The sequence below is a fragment of the Nipponia nippon genome, unplaced genomic scaffold, assembly GCF_047370975.1.
Source record: "Nipponia nippon isolate SJK-2023a ecotype South Korea unplaced genomic scaffold, ASM4737097v1 scaffold_2, whole genome shotgun sequence".
NCBI classification, from domain to species: Eukaryota; Metazoa; Chordata; class Aves; order Pelecaniformes; family Threskiornithidae; genus Nipponia; species Nipponia nippon.
In genome coordinates, this window is record NW_028262336.1 from 111873086 (window position 1) to 111890759 (window position 17674).

At 41.9% G+C, this 17674-nt stretch overlaps 2 protein-coding genes across 4 annotated transcripts in view; one reads left to right on the plus strand and one right to left on the minus strand.

Moving 5' to 3' along the window:
* The window catches only part of IFT88 (intraflagellar transport 88), a 52541-nt gene extending 44314 nt beyond the window's left edge, over positions 1–8227 (minus strand). Inside the window, exons 1-8 of the mRNA XM_087756674.1 lie at positions 7647–8227; positions 6931–7024; positions 5880–5942; positions 5082–5138; positions 3317–3370; positions 1746–1809; positions 1600–1669; positions 493–583 (exon numbers count right to left, since the gene is read on the minus strand). Coding sequence (XP_087612800.1) covers positions 493–583; positions 1600–1669; positions 1746–1809; positions 3317–3370; positions 5082–5138; positions 5880–5942; positions 6931–7020 — 489 coding nt within the window. The 5' untranslated portion in view covers positions 7021–7024; positions 7647–8227. The remainder of the gene's footprint in view (positions 1–492; positions 584–1599; positions 1670–1745; positions 1810–3316; positions 3371–5081; positions 5139–5879; positions 5943–6930; positions 7025–7646) is intronic.
* Positions 8228–13681: 5454 nt separating this feature from the next.
* Positions 13682–17674, plus strand: part of CRYL1 (crystallin lambda 1) — a 66629-nt gene continuing 62636 nt past the window's right edge. Inside the window, exon 1 of one of the 3 annotated variants that reach the window (XM_087758819.1) lies at positions 13682–13794. Coding sequence is in view for 1 of the 3 variants with exons in the window: in XM_087758817.1 (XP_087614943.1) it covers positions 16427–16458 (32 nt within the window). In the remaining 2 variants the exon portion in view is untranslated. Of the gene's footprint in view, positions 13795–16340; positions 16482–17674 lie in introns of those variants that run through there. The other 2 variants (XM_087758817.1, XM_087758818.1) reach the window with 2 other exon arrangements.

The following is a 17674-nucleotide window of genomic DNA, read 5'->3' on the forward strand; positions in this document are numbered from 1 at the left end:
TGATCCTGGTGCTGAGCACCAGTCCTGGATGAAAATTACATTATCCAAAAAGCCCAAGCAACATCAAGGAAACGGCATGTCACTCGTACAAGATCCTTACACATCTGAGGATCAAATGCTGCAAAGATGCCAATTACAAGCCTGGTATCGAAGAAGGGTCACTCACTTCCACAGAGTCCGTAGCTTAGACTGGGCAAATCGGTGCCAGTGTGACTAATTGATCAGACCTATTTGAAGAGGCCAATGGAGATACGGGGAAGGGATTTTTTGTAACACTGAAATCTTAACAAATATATACACAAGAAATACAGCTTCTACTTTTTTTTTTTTTGGCAATACAAGGTATCACTGGATTAGAAGAGTCATAACAAAGTTAGAATTAAGATGATTTTAATAATTTGAAATGTTTGAACCCAAGGCAGTCTGAAACATCTATCTATACAAATTGTTCTTCACATAAAAGCAAAAGTGAAGTGAAATCCATAAAATTACCAATTTCAAGTCTCCACAGCTGTTGGCAATGCAGCTTTCTTCAACCAGTTCATTCACTTTTTTTTCCAACTGCCTAATCTTCTCTTCTGAACTAAAATAAACAGTAAAAGGATTAACACTAGTAACATAGCTGCAAACACTAAGCTTTTATACAGGATATTTTCAATAAACAACACAGCGATGTATCACGTCACAACTAAATGGTTTTCCCATCAAAGAAAATATAATGTGAAACTATGCCCAGAGAAGATCCTCCAAAGATAACACATTCACACTTCTAATTTGAGAACAGAGACCTAAGAAAACATAAATCCTCTTCCAAGAACAAGACAGATGTGCAAATTTCATGGGCTCAATTTGTTCAGGAGAAGTAATGACAGAACAAACAGATGGGCTGCTATAACTTTCAAATCAAACACCTAGTGAAATGAAATATTGTATTAAGAGCAATTAATTGAACCTTTATTTGCATAGATAACTTCAAAGTATAGCTTACAAATGCAGATTTTAATAAAAAGTTGTTATCCATCTAGATTTTTTCCTCCGTTAAATAATCAAATGTTTCAGTAGGATTCCCTATTCCTCCATGGCTATATTTGAGGAATACAACTTTTGTATTGAAAAGCTCAATGACTTGTTCTGAGTGAACTCCCCAACATTCACACCAGACTGCAAAACTTTCACAACTTCAGTTTTACCTCAAATGCTAAGGTCAGAGTGAACAGGGAGAAACACCAGGCAAATTCCCTCAAGTTCTTTCCAGAGAGCTGCATGAATCATGGTGTTCCTTGCCTGTCACACACTCTTCCGTAATCCTCCACAATTCTATGTAAGTATCACAGCATTTGTGTGGCAACAACTACGTCCAGGCTGCTGAGCTACAGTCAGAACCAGAAATCACTGAAAGCAGACGTTCCTGGAAGTCAGTGCAACTGCTCTGGCGAATCAGCTAACCATATGCATAAATGTTTGTGGCATTATTCCACAAAGTTAAGAGTTTGGCCCCTCAAGGTTTTGTAACTGCCTCATTGCTTTTAAACTTTACCCATGGTTGTTCTTTTGTTGCTGTTAATGCTTTGAAATAATTTAATGCAAAACTGAACAAACCTGTCTGAATTTTTCATTTCCAGAGGTGGAGCAGGACCTCTTGCTTGGCCAAGAGGATCAAATGAAGAACCTGCAAAATTAACAGAGTACTGAAAATTGTAAAATAACATCTCCCTCTGGCAGCTGGTGATTTCTACAAACTGTACCTCTCATAGCTGCCTTAGTGTAACCTGCAGCATGCACTGCTGTCATTGGTCGAGCAACCCCATCCTTAAATAAAAAAGAAGACATATTAAAATAATGTTCCTAAAAAAAGACTATGGACAGTATGGACATCAGTTACATATTACGAAACCTTTAAATACAAAAATCAGTTGTTACCACCTCAGTAAACTCAATTATTTTTTAAAATGTTTTTATTTCTCAAATACTATACATCATAACTGTCTACAGAGTAGAGGAGCAAACACTATTGGGAAACTGTAACTGACACAAAGGAACACTTACTACTTTGTGTATATGTATTCAGAATACTTAATTTCAAACATCTTTTATTTTTAGAAAATTCTCAATAATTGTTCGTCTTGAGATCTGTAACGTACTCTAGCTTTCTGTCACACTGTTTCAGAACTCAGTTGCTTTTTTAATTTTTCTTGACAATAAAGAGAATCCTATGGGATTACGGATCAGAATATTTTGCTTGATCTAAACCAAGGGAGGCACAAACAAACTACAATTCTTTTGTATTTGTAACTTATTACCAGATGATGCCTCCCAACACAAGAATGTCTTGACCCCAGCCAGCTTATTAAACTTTCCTGTCAGGACACTAAGTGCACTAATAAACCTTAATGGCCCTGACCAGACTCAACTGGGGTCTGCAGCCACACACCCTACCCATGGATCCAGGAGCTTTATTGAAGCTCAGCCCTGGTCCCTCAGCCCCTGCCTGGGCTTTGTTGGAGGACTACTGGTTTCCACGTCAGACACAGCTATGCCTTGCCACAAAATCCCTTGGTCCAGATTTCAACCTGTGGACTGACCTCCTGGATTGCCCTTAGCCTTGCCTTGTCACTATGGACCTGGCCAGTGATCACTGGTCCTAACCCTGGCTTATGCACTGACTTTTTGGCTTGACCTTGGACCTGCCTCATTGCCACGATATTGTTCTGGACTTTTGGTTGGACATGGCCACCATTTCTGGGTGGACGCTACTTGCCTCGCTCAGGTGTTGTGGGACTGGGTCCTGGCTGGTGAGGCCCCTGCACTGCTGGCCATGCAATTTCCCTCTAGAGTCCTGGCTTGCCTTCCCTTAGGGAGTAGCCCTACTTTTGATGCTCCCTGATAATTCCTGTTTCCCACCTGGCCTGATGCAAAAGAATACAGTGGCTATAGATACATTTAACATTAAGTCAATATACTTAAGGGTGGCAGTGGGAAAGTGGAAAATTGCAGCAGATTCTTGTTAGAGTATAAGTACATAAGAAAAACATGAAAACCAGAATCTACCTTTCTCCTATTTCAATGAAAAATTATTCATTGCACATCAGTAAGTGTTAAAAAGCATTACACTGGTATTGCTTCCAACCCTGTGCTCAAATAAAATACTCATCACAACCCTCAGGCTTTCTGACAGTAGTCTTTTCAAAAAAGGACAAATTAAAACAGTAATAATTTGTATTATTTCAATGAACTTTTAAATACTTGTATCAAAACCAAACACCAGAAAACTTCAGTGTTCCAAATCAATATAAAATGTAAATATTGAAACTTTTACCTGTATAGCTCCTGTCATTGGTCTTCCCATAGATGAAGTTAAAGTTGCCTTTGACTACAAAAATAAGTAAATTGTTTGAAACTAGCATCCACAAAGCATTAGAAGCCTGTAAAGGCTATGTAGTCTTCTTAACACTGAGTTTTAAGAGTCGATGTAACTCTCACATAAGGTCATAGCAAAATTCCCGTTTATGTTATTCATATGCAATCTACTGCCAGTGCCTGGCAGACTTAAAGATGTTGAACACTTCAGTTAGCATAAATTCACAATATTGTTTTTTATGTATTTGGATATTTCTGTCAGACCTTTTAAAAAAAATTGTACAGAAATTCATCTGAGGCAGCGGTACTTTCCATTATTAAATAACTGAAATTACTACCTTTAAATTGAACAAGTAATTTACAAAAAATACTTCACTAAGATTCTGAGTACAGCTGATAAGAGATTAATATAAGGGCAGATTTTAAGTCATACTTTCTTCAAGATTTATTTTATAATAAATACAGATACACTTTGAAACTGCCAATGGATATCTTTTCCATTAGCTGACATGCCGCATACTGTCCTTCTGTAGTAGTGTTAAAAATGTAAAGAAATAAATGTGAAATAGTCAGTAGTAAGTGCTAAAGGTTGCTACAAATATACAATACAAACAGGCAAAAATAAAGGGCTTCAGGCCATGAAAAAGTGTTCCCCTAATTCCCACTCAGAGGCCTCTGTTTTACTATTTTACCCACTATCCATCACACATCACGACTGTTTTTTGTTTCTTCTGCTAAGGCTGCATCTACATTAACAAGGACTGTAGTGTAGGAGAAGCAAATCTGCAGAGTGAAACAGGTAGTACTGTGGGCTGGAAAATGCTTTGATGGTCTCTAGCTCTACTAATGCAGGTACACACCTCAGTCTTCAGTATCCTTAAGAAGTGCCTTTTCGTGCACTCCTTTAACAACATAGCTTTACCTGTCATAGCGTGGTACTACACTAAACATCTGGAAATACAACGCAGTCTCAAAAGGAATATATCCAGAGCAGGTAACAGAAGGTACAGAGTAAAGTTGTATTTCATTGACTTATAATAGAATTTAGGTGTTCTTGAAATTGTTACCCAGCTAACTTGCATAAGAGATCTAAAGCAATGTAATCTCCCTTCTTTATGTGTCATAAAACTTACAGTAATGTTATATCTAAGAGCACTGTCTTTTCAAATTTGACTGAGACAGGCTAACAGGTTGAAAATTTATTGGGATAAGGGGACAGTGGATATATCACTAGTGCATAACTTCTGTTTCCATAGCAAAACAGGTTAAAGTGTTCGTTATTTAAGAGTTACAATGGGTTAAGTATACCAAAGAATATAACCAACTTTTTCTGATTAAACTAGAGGCCATTCAAAAGCCCATATTTTTTAAGACTTAATTTCACCTTAATTTTCAGAAAACTTTCCCAAGCCCAAATAACAACCCATCCAGTTCCCCCTGCAAGAAAATCAGGTTAATACCTTGGAATCTACTGCCTTGTGCAGTACAGAAGTCAATTTGCAGCATGGTTTGGGAGAAAAATTGAAAAAAAGAAAAAAAAATCAGTAGCCATGCCTTGACCAAGTGTGGAGTTGTGAATTAATTAAAATTAACGAATAGATGTAGTTCACTGGAAGGAAATACTTACATAAAAAGAGATCACTCTGTGCAAGGGATTAAATGGTAAATTTATTTTTTGGTAAATACCTCATTTTCATTAAGAATACAACAGAACAAAAACCTACCCCAAATCCAGTAACTAAAGTTCTTGAAGCTGATGTACCAGGAATTTTGTCTGTCACCTGGGTGAAAAAACAAAAAAAAACCCCACCCCACCAATTAACAACCATATGTGTTAATTATTAGTCTTTCCATATAGTTTCTATAGTGAATTCATAGAAATAATGCTTCAATTGTTATAGAAAGAATTCTCATTGTAGAACCAGATTATTCTGGCAAAGAAATAACATTAATCAGACAGTTTCAGCTCTTCTTTAGACATACAGTACGTACTTCTGAAGTACAGGTGCCAACTTTATATTTAGCTTTGAAAGCTGATATAAGATTAAGTCACAGCTAAATGAAAGTAAGAAAATTAATGTAAATCACATGAACATGGAGGAAAAAAAATGATCAGAACAATAACACACAGTTTTCTAAATCCCACTGTCTAGTATGTATCTCAACCTTGTAACTGTATGTCAGAGCCAGTAATTCTATGAATAGAATATTAAACAAAGTCCTTTCAGAATGTATCATTTTTCTCTTATCAAGGTTTTATCTCATTTTATCAAACAAGAATACCCATTTCCAACCGAAGTTCCTTGTTTGCTCTAGCTTAGCTCCAGAACTTAAGGGAACTTGTGCTCTGCTAATTTTTTACTTATTTTTCATATAAATAACTGAAGTCTGTATCTTCATGTTAGTAGTACACAAAAAAAAAGATAAGAGATGCCCAAGATAAGTTTGTACCAGTGCCAAAATCACAGCTAGGGCTCTAGAGAAGGTCTACACTATTGCAATGTATTTTAAAAGGTACTTACAGTGGGTCTTCTACCATGACTTGTTCTTGCTGCCTGTTGAAAAGCTACATCATTTTCTAAATCCTAGAAAAGATAAAATAAAAATATCAACCCTTTTAAAACCATAACACCCAAAGCCACAATTTCAGAACCTTATCACTACTGAAAGCAGATAGGTGGAAAAACAATTCTTCTTCCAAAAATACTTGACTTGAAGATAACCGAATGACAGGTTTTACTGACAATAAATAATTATTATATTATTTGGTCTATCTTTTTTGGTATTTTAGATTAGGAAATGTAAAAAGTCATTATTCTCTGAAAAATAAAAACACACTGAGGAAGCAGAGCTTAAGTGATAAAATAATACATGACATTTTATTTCCCTCCAAAAGCTTACTACTAGCACTGTTTCTAAATTTTAACATTAATGCCTGTCATGCCAATACATTAAGATATCTCATGTCTCTCAGGTCACACTGCAACTCCCATGAATTTGGCACTGGAATTTCACACAAGATGCCAGGGTAGTGGGTTTGGACCAAATAACCACCCTGTTGTTCCAATTTCACTACCCCAGCAGTTACCAGAAAGTGGTCTGTAGGGTTACTGTAAGTCATCCCAGACACTCTACCTATTGCACAGAGACCTGCAGGTCTTCACTCTACTGTTATCTCCTTCAGCTGCAGCACAGCAACAGATCAATGACCTATTGACCAATAAGTAGCCTCTTTCGTCAGAAAGCTTGCTGCTGCACACTGTCTGAGAAACAACACATTGAATGTGCCTGAATGTGAATTATGGCCTTCAAATAACTACGATTTTATACTTCATAAATTCTAACCATTAAGGCATACTAGATCTGCTGTGAGATGCACACAAGTATTTTGTTGGAAAACTATCAACAAAATAAGTATTCAAAAAGATCCTGGTGAAACTTGATGTATTTCCTGCTAAATAAAGAAAATTTCACTTCAAAGCAGTGTGCACTTGTGCATTACAGTACCCACATGTTCTTATCTTGTACTTAGAAGTTAAAAACCTATGTGTGGGAAACAGCAAATATTTTTACCTCTGTGTCAAATGTGGGATTATAATCATTGTAGCCAGAATAAAGATCATCTTCATCAGCCTCAGGAGCCAGATGCACATTTTGCATCATTTTTCTGTGAAACATTTAACATGCCAAATATTAACTCTGTGGTTTTATATGTATCTTCAAAAATGTAAAATATAAACAGTAATAAGGTTTACAAGTTCAAAAGAGCTCCAATTTAATTTTAGTTTTTAATTGCTGCCTTTGAAATTAAAAATAAGCTATGATTAGTCATAAAAACTAGGGTTCACCTATAAACAATATTAAAATGCACCATTTCACAGAATTAGATTTTGTTAGGTATTTATACCGCTGTCATAAAAACTGTTTTAAAGATATTTATCATTAAAACTAAATGATCATAATAAGTAACTGTATTACTTTTAGAATGGTGGCTTTACATTCTCAGATAATTCAGTTTTAAGATAATTCTCATATTCTAAAGTTTGCCTTTTTTATTAGGCCAAACCATAGTAGTCGGTCTAATCAAAGACATCTCTTCTAGCTTCAAATCTTCCTTTGTTCACCTGCGTCCTTATATCAACATGGACACAGCGATTCTCTATATGCGACATTCTTCATATAATTTTGCCATTTCAATTCAAGCAGTTTTTAAAAACTAGAAATAAAGAAGAAGGGGTTCCAATGTTTTTCTTCACAAATACTTTAGTCTCTAATACGGCTGCATTCACCTTGTGGTCTTTCCGTCGCTGAGGACACTAAGGAGGTCTCTCTGCCTGGCTACCTATTTTCATAAAAACCTTAAGGAAGACAGCATCTGATTTCAGCTATGACAGGAAACGCATGCACTTCAGCAAGCAATCCTCAGCCAGGACGAAGCGCCGCACGCCCCACCGAGGGCCGGTTCCCCTCCGGCGGGAGGACGACCCCGCCGCCTCCCGCTTGGCCGGGGCCTCCTCTGAGCCGTACGCGGTGCCACCGCGGCCCGAAGCCGAGTCGCTCCTTTTTGCGCGTTTCCTCAGCCGGCGCCCGAAGCGGCAGAGGGGGGCGGCGGCGATGCGCCCCGCGGCGCCTCCGCCTTCTCGAGGGCGGCGGGAAGGCTCCCGGGCAGGTCGGCGGCAGGCTCAGGGAACCAACGCGACGGTGCCAAGCCCCCCGACACGGCGCCCAGGGCCGGCGCTCCGGTCGCCCAGGGCCCGCTCCCCCTGCCCGGAGCGCGGCGGAGGCCGGCGGGCCCGCCCCGGGCCGCGTTGCTAAGGGGAAAGCGGGCGGACGCGCTCCCCTGATGCCCCGCGCCCGGCGGGTGACAGGCGCGAGCGGAGCAGGGCGCAGGCCCGGCGCGTGCGCAGAGCCGCTGCCGAGGCCTGCGCCCCGCTGTGGGCGCCGCCTGCTGTGGGGGGGCCGCCCCGCGGCAAATGGCGGCCGGAGAGCGGCGGGGCGGCCGGGGTAACGCAGCCCCTGGGGCTCGCAAAATCCATCCCCTCGGCTGTCCGAGCTGCCGGCTGGCCCGCCGCCCCTCCGCTTCCTGCCAGGATCGGCTTGGGCCTGCTTAGTCTTGGGGTTAAAAAAAGAAAGCCGACCCTCATCTCGTTTCTGCAAATTAAACAGCGAGAAAATTCTGTCCTCCAAAATGCGTAACTGCAGGGAGGAACCCACACAAATCCAAAAATTTCCATGACCAGCTTTTACATGGGAAACTACTGCTCTGACCTCTTCCGGACAGATTTTCCAAGTGGATTAGTGTTGATCGCTAAGCTAGAGCTAAATGCGAACTAAATTTTACTTTTTCCTTGTTCTAGGACTTACTCTGAATTGATGCTGCAAACATTTAAACATACACTGAATTTCCCGAGTTAGGTTATGCGTATTTCCAAGATGAGAGCCTGTGTGCTAAGGAATAAAGGTGGTGTCATACAATGGACGTACAAATTTTGTTTCCCCGTATGCTGTCCTCATCTTCTGGAAGAGGAACATAAAACGACTCTGAAGGACAGCGGACTCATTAGACTGCCTGCCCTTAGTCCACGGGATAAGGAAAACATAAATGGAAACAAGACCTGTTGTCTGCCAGACATTGCTTTGCTGTGTGCAAACAAAAGTCTGCAACGTGGATCATATTTACTGACTTTAAAGGGAAAATTATTAGGATATATGAGTTAGTGTTTCCGAAAATAGAGAGTGATTGAAATTCAGAATGGGGGAAAAATTCTAGACTTCTCCATAACGGTGAATTTGGGATTACAGGATCACAGAATAATTCAGGCTGGAAGGGGCCTCAGGACATCTCTCCCATCCTTATACCTAGTTTAAATTTCTATGTGTCTCTTCCCAAGAGTAAAGCCAACCTGCTGTCATTTTATGGTGAAAATTGGTATTTTATGCTATAGATTTACTATTGTGAGAGAAAAATGGCTTCTTCCATAGGTGTCACACCTTGCGCTCGAGCATGTGTCCCACACCTGAGAGTACCTCGTCACAGTGCATGCCTTCAGCGTGTTTCTCAAGCTCCAGACTATTTCTGGCCTGTGCCCTCGGGAGCACGGCAGGGCTCCGCCGGCAGGGACGGCTCTCGGGCAGCAGCCGGCACCTCCGGGCAGAGACCTCACCACAGTCACCGCTCACTCTTGGGGTGCTCAGCCGCACCATTTCTTCCAGTGAGCTGAGAAATCTGCCCTCAAAACTGAAAGGCTCAATAAAAAAGTCAGTAAAGCTTCCCATCTGCCATAGTCTCTGAAACTAAATAAAAAATTAAAGGCCTGAATGTCTTAGAAAAAGATGATGCCTACTACCATTTTTACTACTTTCTTTTAGTTGGTATTTTGGAAACCCTGACAAGTGTCAGCTGATTTGCCCACAGCAAATCATTACACTGAGGAAAGTTTCCCATGCCTGAAGGGGAAACAGAATAGAGCACGAATCTCTGAACATGCCTACAGTATTTTTGAGAGAGAAAATATTTCACGAGGCCAATGGCAACCTACCCCTACTGCCTTATGCTAATGGCATAAGAAAGCTGCAGAGACAATATACAGCGCAGAGTCAGTCAGAACACCCTTTTTATGGTCAGGTTTTGTGAGCATTAGGCAATGTCAGGGCTTTCTGCTGCTCACCTTCTTTCAGCCTCAAAGTCCTTTCTGAAGAGATAAGGCACAGAGGATATGAGTGAAAGGTCTTTCTATTCGGGCTCCCAACAGGAGAAACAAAGATAACATAAAGAAGTATCAAGACATTATCACTTCTTGCATTAGCCTGTTCACGTTCCATGCATGAACCACTTTCACACAGAAACTTCAGACTTGAGACCTTTGGACATGAGAATCTTTATACCTGAAGTTTCCGGAATACAAGTATTTTGCAGAATAACAGACTTAAGGTGGGAAAAATTTTCAGGTGACTTACTTGCCACAAATTATGAACTTCAGCGTAAGAAATATATATACATTTCCAGCCACCCTTTTCTGCCTGTGACTCCTCATATATAATTGAGCGTGTGGTTTTTAGATTTTTCTGATTGTCCCCAGACACATTCATAGGTACCCAAACAGCAGGTACATTCTGTGGCAAGAGCCCTAGCTCTGCTACCCAGCTTGTCCGTATAGGAGACCTGGGCATACTGGTCCCCAGCATATTCTGATGTTTCAGCCCAATTATCTAGGGCAGTGGAAAGAAGGCATCATGATAAGGAGGCAATGCATCTATCTTGTAAATGAAATGGTGCCGAAGCACCACTGGAATCTGACCATGTTCATATCATCAAACTTTCTTACCCTCCAAAATTGGGTGTATACATTCAAACCAGCTATTGGAAGTGGTCCCTGACCTGTACGGTCCCTGATCATACTGGGCATTGTTTGGGAGAGTAACTAGCTAACACTGTAATAGGTTATTTTAAGCCCAAAGACAGTCAACTCCAGCTCCTGGTCCAGCCCCTGGCAATGCTGCAGGTTGCCCATGCTGCCAGATCGTGCACCCGGGGCCAGGAGCTTGGGAACGCTCCCTGGCCCAGGTCCTTAGGCCTCTCAGTCCAGCCTCTCTTCTGATGCCCTCACAACAACATGAGAGTCTCAACAGACTTTATTTATTTATGTTTCTAAAAGCTGTGTCAATCTACAGTTATTTTTTATGAAGTATAAATAGACCTTAATGCTTGAAGATTTAACACAAACCCCCAAAATCTCAGGATCCTTTGCAGCTACACGAGGACACGGTTTAGTGGTGGACTTGGCAGTGCTAGGTTAACGGTTGGACTCGATGATCTTAAGGGTCTTTTCCAACCTTAACAATTCTGTGATTCTATGATTCTAACATGAGACCTTACTCATGGATTGTGATTATAAAATACCTTCTAACAAGATCGTGCTACAGGGAGAAACCCATATGATGTAATTGTCCTTACTGGTTTTGGCTAAATCGAGACTGCAACCTGGAATGTGAAGCTGCCAAAAAAAATGTAGTAAATTTAGCATACAGCCCAAGCACTGTCACTAAATGAAGTTGTCCCATTCTTTTCCCACCTTCTGATTTTCATTCCTGCCCTGGATCAGTCCTCTAACTGGCATTGAGTTAGATGCTTGTGCACGTGAAGCAAACTGCAGATCTGATCAGGTTTTTGTTTCAGTTACCTTTCAAGACATCAAGTACCTGATCCAGTAAATTCAGTGAAAACTTACATCAGATTAAGGAGATCATGAAGCTACATACTCTTAAACAGTATGAATTTCTTTGCCTTTCAATACATGGTGTATCTGTCTTTTTGCAGTGGTAACATTGCAAATACGCACTCTGACAAACTGTTCCAGACCTGCTAACTTGGGTTCAGGGGTTACTGGCCATCGTCTGCCTGTTACAGTCACTGTTAGTGTGTACCTTATCCTTGCTCTGGCAGTTTAACTGCATCTGATCAGCCACTAACTGACGTTTTTAGAAAATGGTCTGAATTGAAAAAGTAGTTCTCCCATTATAATCTTTATAATCTTTAAAAAGTAATTTTCTAGCACTGGATTCTGGACTGACCAGCTGTTCAGAATTTTCTGCTGTCACGTGGAGACCCTTCAGCTAGCTTGACTGCCACAAACAGTGAAGCTGCGTTCAACTACTCCTCTGGCAACTAATGGATCTTGTCAGCATACCTCTAGAAATTACTGAAGGGAAAGAAAATATGGAATGTGTTTAAAATTAAAGCCTTTCTAATACTTAACCTTTCAAAATATTTTCTTTTTTTTAGTTGAAAATTTACGTTGACTGGTAATTGAACTTAATGGCAATTAAATTTATTTTAAAGACAATTAAACATTAAAATATTAAAGCCTTAGATCATGTTCTTCCTATTTGAAAACTCAAACTTCAACTATTTAGTATTTTGCTGACTGGTCTAGGTTCCAGCCTTGATACTCTGGGCTCATTTATCTCATCAACAGATGTATACTGCATGTCACTTTCCCCTGTGATCAAGTGTATGAACAGTACAGGTGTTAGAATCTTTATATATTAGCTCATTATTTCTGTGCTGTTAGAAACACACCTCTATAGCACTTTTAAACATAAAGTTCTTCCAGTTAATGTTTCCTAACATAGAAACAATAAGTTAAAGAAGCCTTTTGTCTCTTGTAGGAGATTTAAAAATCAATTTTATATTTGTGAGCTCTTGAGTTGGTGTGCATAAACGTATATAAATTACATTAAGGGACATCAAGTTAGAAAATAAAGTTTCTGGAGCTACTCTTGATGCAAGGATCAGAATATTTTCAGAGTTAGGTTCTTAATGAGGAATTAATTAGGTAAAAATATTTTATAGAGTTATATTGAAAGTTTTTAAAAGAGCTATTTCAGAACAGTTCTAAAGGTGGAAAATATTCAGTGTAGTTCTGCTGTAAACATCGATTTCCTATATAGTCTGAATTTAGTAAAGCAAGTAAATAAATCAATTTATGTACAATTTGAAAACAAACAAAATGAATGGAAGAACCGCATTATGAATAATGTATGTATTGTAGTTTGGGTTTAAAAGACATTTGCAACACAAAAATTATCTTGTTAACAGGTATTTTTACTATTAAAGGATATAATTCCATCTAGTTTTGCTGAATCATGTTTTTGTAATACCTACTTTACTACTGTTTACTTTCTGATTCCTGCAGATAGCTTCTTTAAAAGTTAGCATTTTAGCAATATTGGTACTATTTGCATCAGACCATTTGCACTGTGAAAGACCACCTAAATTAACTGTACAAACTACTAGCAATAATTAAAATTATAGTTTTAGTTGTAGCATAATTTTAATATAATCACTAGTTACAATTACAGTATGCAAACCATTAGTTAGAACTCTACCAAATAGGAATAAAGTTATTAAATTAAAGCTATCATTTTAAGGCATTATGTTTTCTGAACCATTAGGGTCACAGTAGCAACATACCATAGTCCATTACAAAAGAAACAGACTTTCTGGCTGCTCTAGTGAGCAAGTAACGTATTAAACCGATCTAATACTTAACAGACGTGAACTATGCCTCTGTTTTCCTCCCATGCCAAAAGCTCAGGCTAGGACACTCTGTATTTCAGAAGCATGCAATTCCTTTATTTTCTGCAAGGGGGAATTCACATCTCCTTCATGTTCCACCTCCCTGTGGCTCACAGCTAATGCTAGTTATTTCCCCTTGTTCATTACGTGACTCTTTTATACCGTCCTGCTCCTCCCCTGCAGTAAGTCCGCCTCCTCTCTGCAGCCAGTAGCAGATTTCAGCTCCTCACGTGGGCCAGCAGAGGAGCATGCTCAACAGAAAGAGTCTAAAAACATGGAGGGGTCAACTTTGCAGCTCCCAACACAAGTCAAGTCTGCTCCTACTGCTGTTGGACTTAGAAGAAAGAATATATACGCTGGTAAGTGCATATTTGCTCCACTTGGGCCTCTCCTGCTGCAAGTACAAGCCCTACTTTTCACTCCCTGATGGAGCCCAGGACCTTTCACCATGTTCTTTGGCATAGGTTTTTGATATTTCTGGGCTTAGGGTACCTTCTGTCCTTCCATCTGAATTGCAGAAGAGGGAGGCGAATCGCTGTCCCTTATTCATGGATGCTGCAAGTACTGGGCCTAAAAATGCTTATGCTGTTACACAAAAAAGAAAATTTGCTCTTTTTTTCTAAATATTTTCTTCCCTTGACTCACACTTCTGCGAATTTAATTCTTTATATTTTCCTTTCTTCTTGCAAACTGTACTCTTGCTCCACTTTGGATCTATTCAAGTTTGGACTCACCAGTGTGTCTGGTCACCACAAACAATGGGGAATATGGCTGCTGTCATGCTGTAATTGAATAACTAATGCAGAGCTATGTGGCTTTGTCACTAATATATGGATGATAATAATATAGTTCAGATTTCATTGCCACAGACCTCTTGTTTTGTTCACCAACAGAACTTAAAGGCACTGTACTTGCTGTTATCACAACTGTGATTAGCTCTCAAACCCTTGTAGTAACCCCTCCTGAACAGTTTAACTGAGCTTTTAATTCTGCTGAATCCATTTGTCTATCTGTAATGGCTTGTGTCTCTAATAGTCTATTACTTAAGACAACTTAAGGTATAAATCTCAGGAGGTCAAAGAATATTAAAATAACTGATAAGTACTTCCATATGCGAGTAGTGGTGAACTTGTTCTGAAAACCACATTTCCAGAGCCCAAGAGACAGTAGTTTTATGTTCTAGAAACTTTTTTTTCTTTGAAGTAAAATCTTGAGGACACAAAGTAAGTATACATTGATCGCTTCAGTTACGTTTGGCTAGACAAAGGTCTTAGTGTTTGTAACACGTCCCAAGTCATGCCATTTTGAATTAGTCTTCCAAGGAGCAAAACTGGTGCTTGCTAAAATCATAAAACAATGCTTTCTATGCCGGCCTACACAAGCGATGAGCAGCAGAACTGGCACGCCATCCTGCGCCCTGCTGTCCTGCTCTGTTAAACCTTCCTGTGGCCCAGTTACAGCCACTTTGCTCCACCTACCTTTCCCAGCTCAGGGCAGGCCTCAGGTTACATGGGCGGCGTTAAGGTTGGGAAGTCAAGGAGATAGAGAGTTCGGTTTTCCACCTGCTGTCCATCAAGTGGTCTTCATGATGCCTTTAGGAATTTATACTCTTGACACCTCTGTCTCCTTGTTGAATGTGGTGGGAATTAGCAAAGTGCTAGTGAGAGAGATGGATGTGCAAAATTATTAGGTAGGTCTTTTATTTTATTTTTTTCTCGGAAACTAGAAGAAATGATAGCCAAACAAAGGTTCACTGAACTTCGTCAGTCAATATGAAACGTTTAGTCTGGGAACAAATGTTTTAATTTTCAACATAATTTTTTTTCAGAAAGCCAGAACCACAAGAAAACTTGCCAGTATTTCTCAGCTATATTGAGAGTACAGTAATAGAATCTTTGATAAAAAGTAAGTGTTTAAAATGTTAACTTTTGTTTCTTTTCAGGAACATCCAGCATGATTACAGAGCAATATGCAGATGAGTAGGAACTACACAGAATTAGAAAAAATGAGTAATGCAGCCTGCCAACAGGAACAGTAGATGTTGTAGAGCAGCTTAAAGAATTATGTTGACATTGTAATGTCATATTTTTGCACAATTTTAAAAAGTTTTTGTACAAAAAACAAGGTCAGCAAATTCATATTTTTAATTCAGAATTCAAGAAGAAAGTATTTTTAAAAATAGTTAAGGCCTTGCTTAATTGGAAAAAAAGTATGGAATTAGTTTCAAATTTGAGCTTTATTTTGGAATTCATTTGTGCCCTTGTCAAGAAACGGAGAGCAATGAGGCTGGATGCATTCTAGTACTGTCTCTGGCCAACGCGTGATGGGGTCTGCGTCCTCCAAGGCGGCAGTGAATCCCGTGGCCCAGACTCTCACAGGTGTTTGTTTCATTGGGAGCTCACCTGCGGGCACCTGAACACCTGTAATTACGTGGCCATAGGGGTCTACCCTTTTTCATGGTAGGGTAGGACCTTGGCCTTCATCCAGAGCTTGGCCTTGTCCCTCCCCTTGTCCCAGCGCCCTGGTAAAGGCCACCTGCAGGGCAAGGGGCAAGGGGCAGCAGGTGGCCACCCTCGCCTGCTGCCTCTCGGTGCAGCCTGAGGGCGGACGTGCAGGGCCCGCCTTTCCGCGGGGGCCAAAGCAGCGCTGCCAGCACATGGAGTTCGCGCGGAGGGCTGCGCCGGCACCGTGACAGAGGGTGCCGCGGCCGTGCCCCGCGGCCGGCGGCAGGGGAGGGAGGCGAGCGCGGCCGTAGCCCCGGCGGGAGCCGCCGGTAGGCGCGGGGGGCGGGGAGGCCCCGCCGTGTCCCTGCAGGCCGCTGAGGGGCGCGGCGCGGAGCCAATCGGAGCGCTCGTAGCAGGAGCCAATGGGGGCGGCCGTGACATGGCGGGAGCGGTGGGTGGGGGGCGGGCGCGCAGGCAGGCGGAGGTGGCGCTCGCCCCGCGGTGCCGGTTCCCTGTCGCCCGTCTCCCGGTCCCGGCCCCCGCAGCCATGGAGCCCTCGCAGGTGGCGATCATCGGCAGGTAAAGTCTCTCCTCTCCCGCGGGTAGGTGCAGCGCCCCGGGGAGGAGGTGCCAGCCCGGCTCGGCCCCCGGGGGCGCCGGGAGCGGGTGCCCGAGGACGTGCGAAGGGGCGCGGGCGCGGTCCCGGCGAGGTCCGGCCTGCGGGGAGGTGGCTGTGCCGCCTCGGCGTGGCGGGCGAGGCGATGCCTCAGCCGTCCCTGCCGTTGCCGGCGTCGGACGCCGCCGCGAGGTGCTAACTCGGGGCAGTCGGCGGGTCTCGGCATGTGGAGTCCGGGCTGGGGCGAGCCGGGCTGGGGCAGGGGAGCGGTGCCGGGGGGGTCTGGGCCGCGGCCGGTTGGCGCCGCCGCTGGAGCGCGGGAACCCGGCGGGCAGCACGCCCGCTTGGCCCGCTCCGCAGAGCGCCTTTGCTGAGGCCCCTGACAGCTCCGTGCTACTTTAAATAAAACAACCCCATGCAAACAACAGACAAGCATCCGCAGCACCTCTACTCGAAGTAACTCATCCTTTAGGTCCGAAAGACCGCAGCCCTTTTCCATCGCAGTGTTTTGTGTCTGTGTGCAAGTGCAAGAGGAGTGGAGAAATCTCAGCCCAGCTTTAAGATCCTGTTTGTCAACTACGTCAAGAAACTCCTGCAGTAATACTTTCTTGCCGCAAGTTACAGCGGTATTTCTGACTTATGTGGGAATGCATCGTTTCATCCTCTTCTTGAGCTAAAACTGGAGTTCTCTATTTGAACAGTCATCTGGTGGGGAGAGAAAAAACCTGCCAAACGGTAACAGTCCCCTACTCACTGCTGTAACTCTGTGCTAAAAGCGGGGGCTGCCACAAACTTTATCAGCGAGACCGCTTGAGGTCTCGGGACACGTGTCTCGGCACTGCCATGTGACGGTGACAAAGCTGTCTCTCACCAGTGCTGCTTGGGGAGCTTTTACTCGCTGTAGGTGCGCGAAGGGTCGGGAGAGCTGGACTTGTTTTGTATGCTCTGTGGTTTGAAAGAAAAACAAACCCCACAATCCTAAAAACCTGTATCGAAATACAGGAAAAAAAAATTTTTTGGTCAAACACTGATTTAAGGAAACTTAATTTAAAAGTGCAATTTGAAAGAGGTGATGCTAATTTATAAAGATACTGGTAGCTCAGATATGCTTGTTTAAGTGATCCAAATGCTTTTATTTTAGAAATACTTGTTACCCAGAAGGCTATGGTAGCTAAGAAA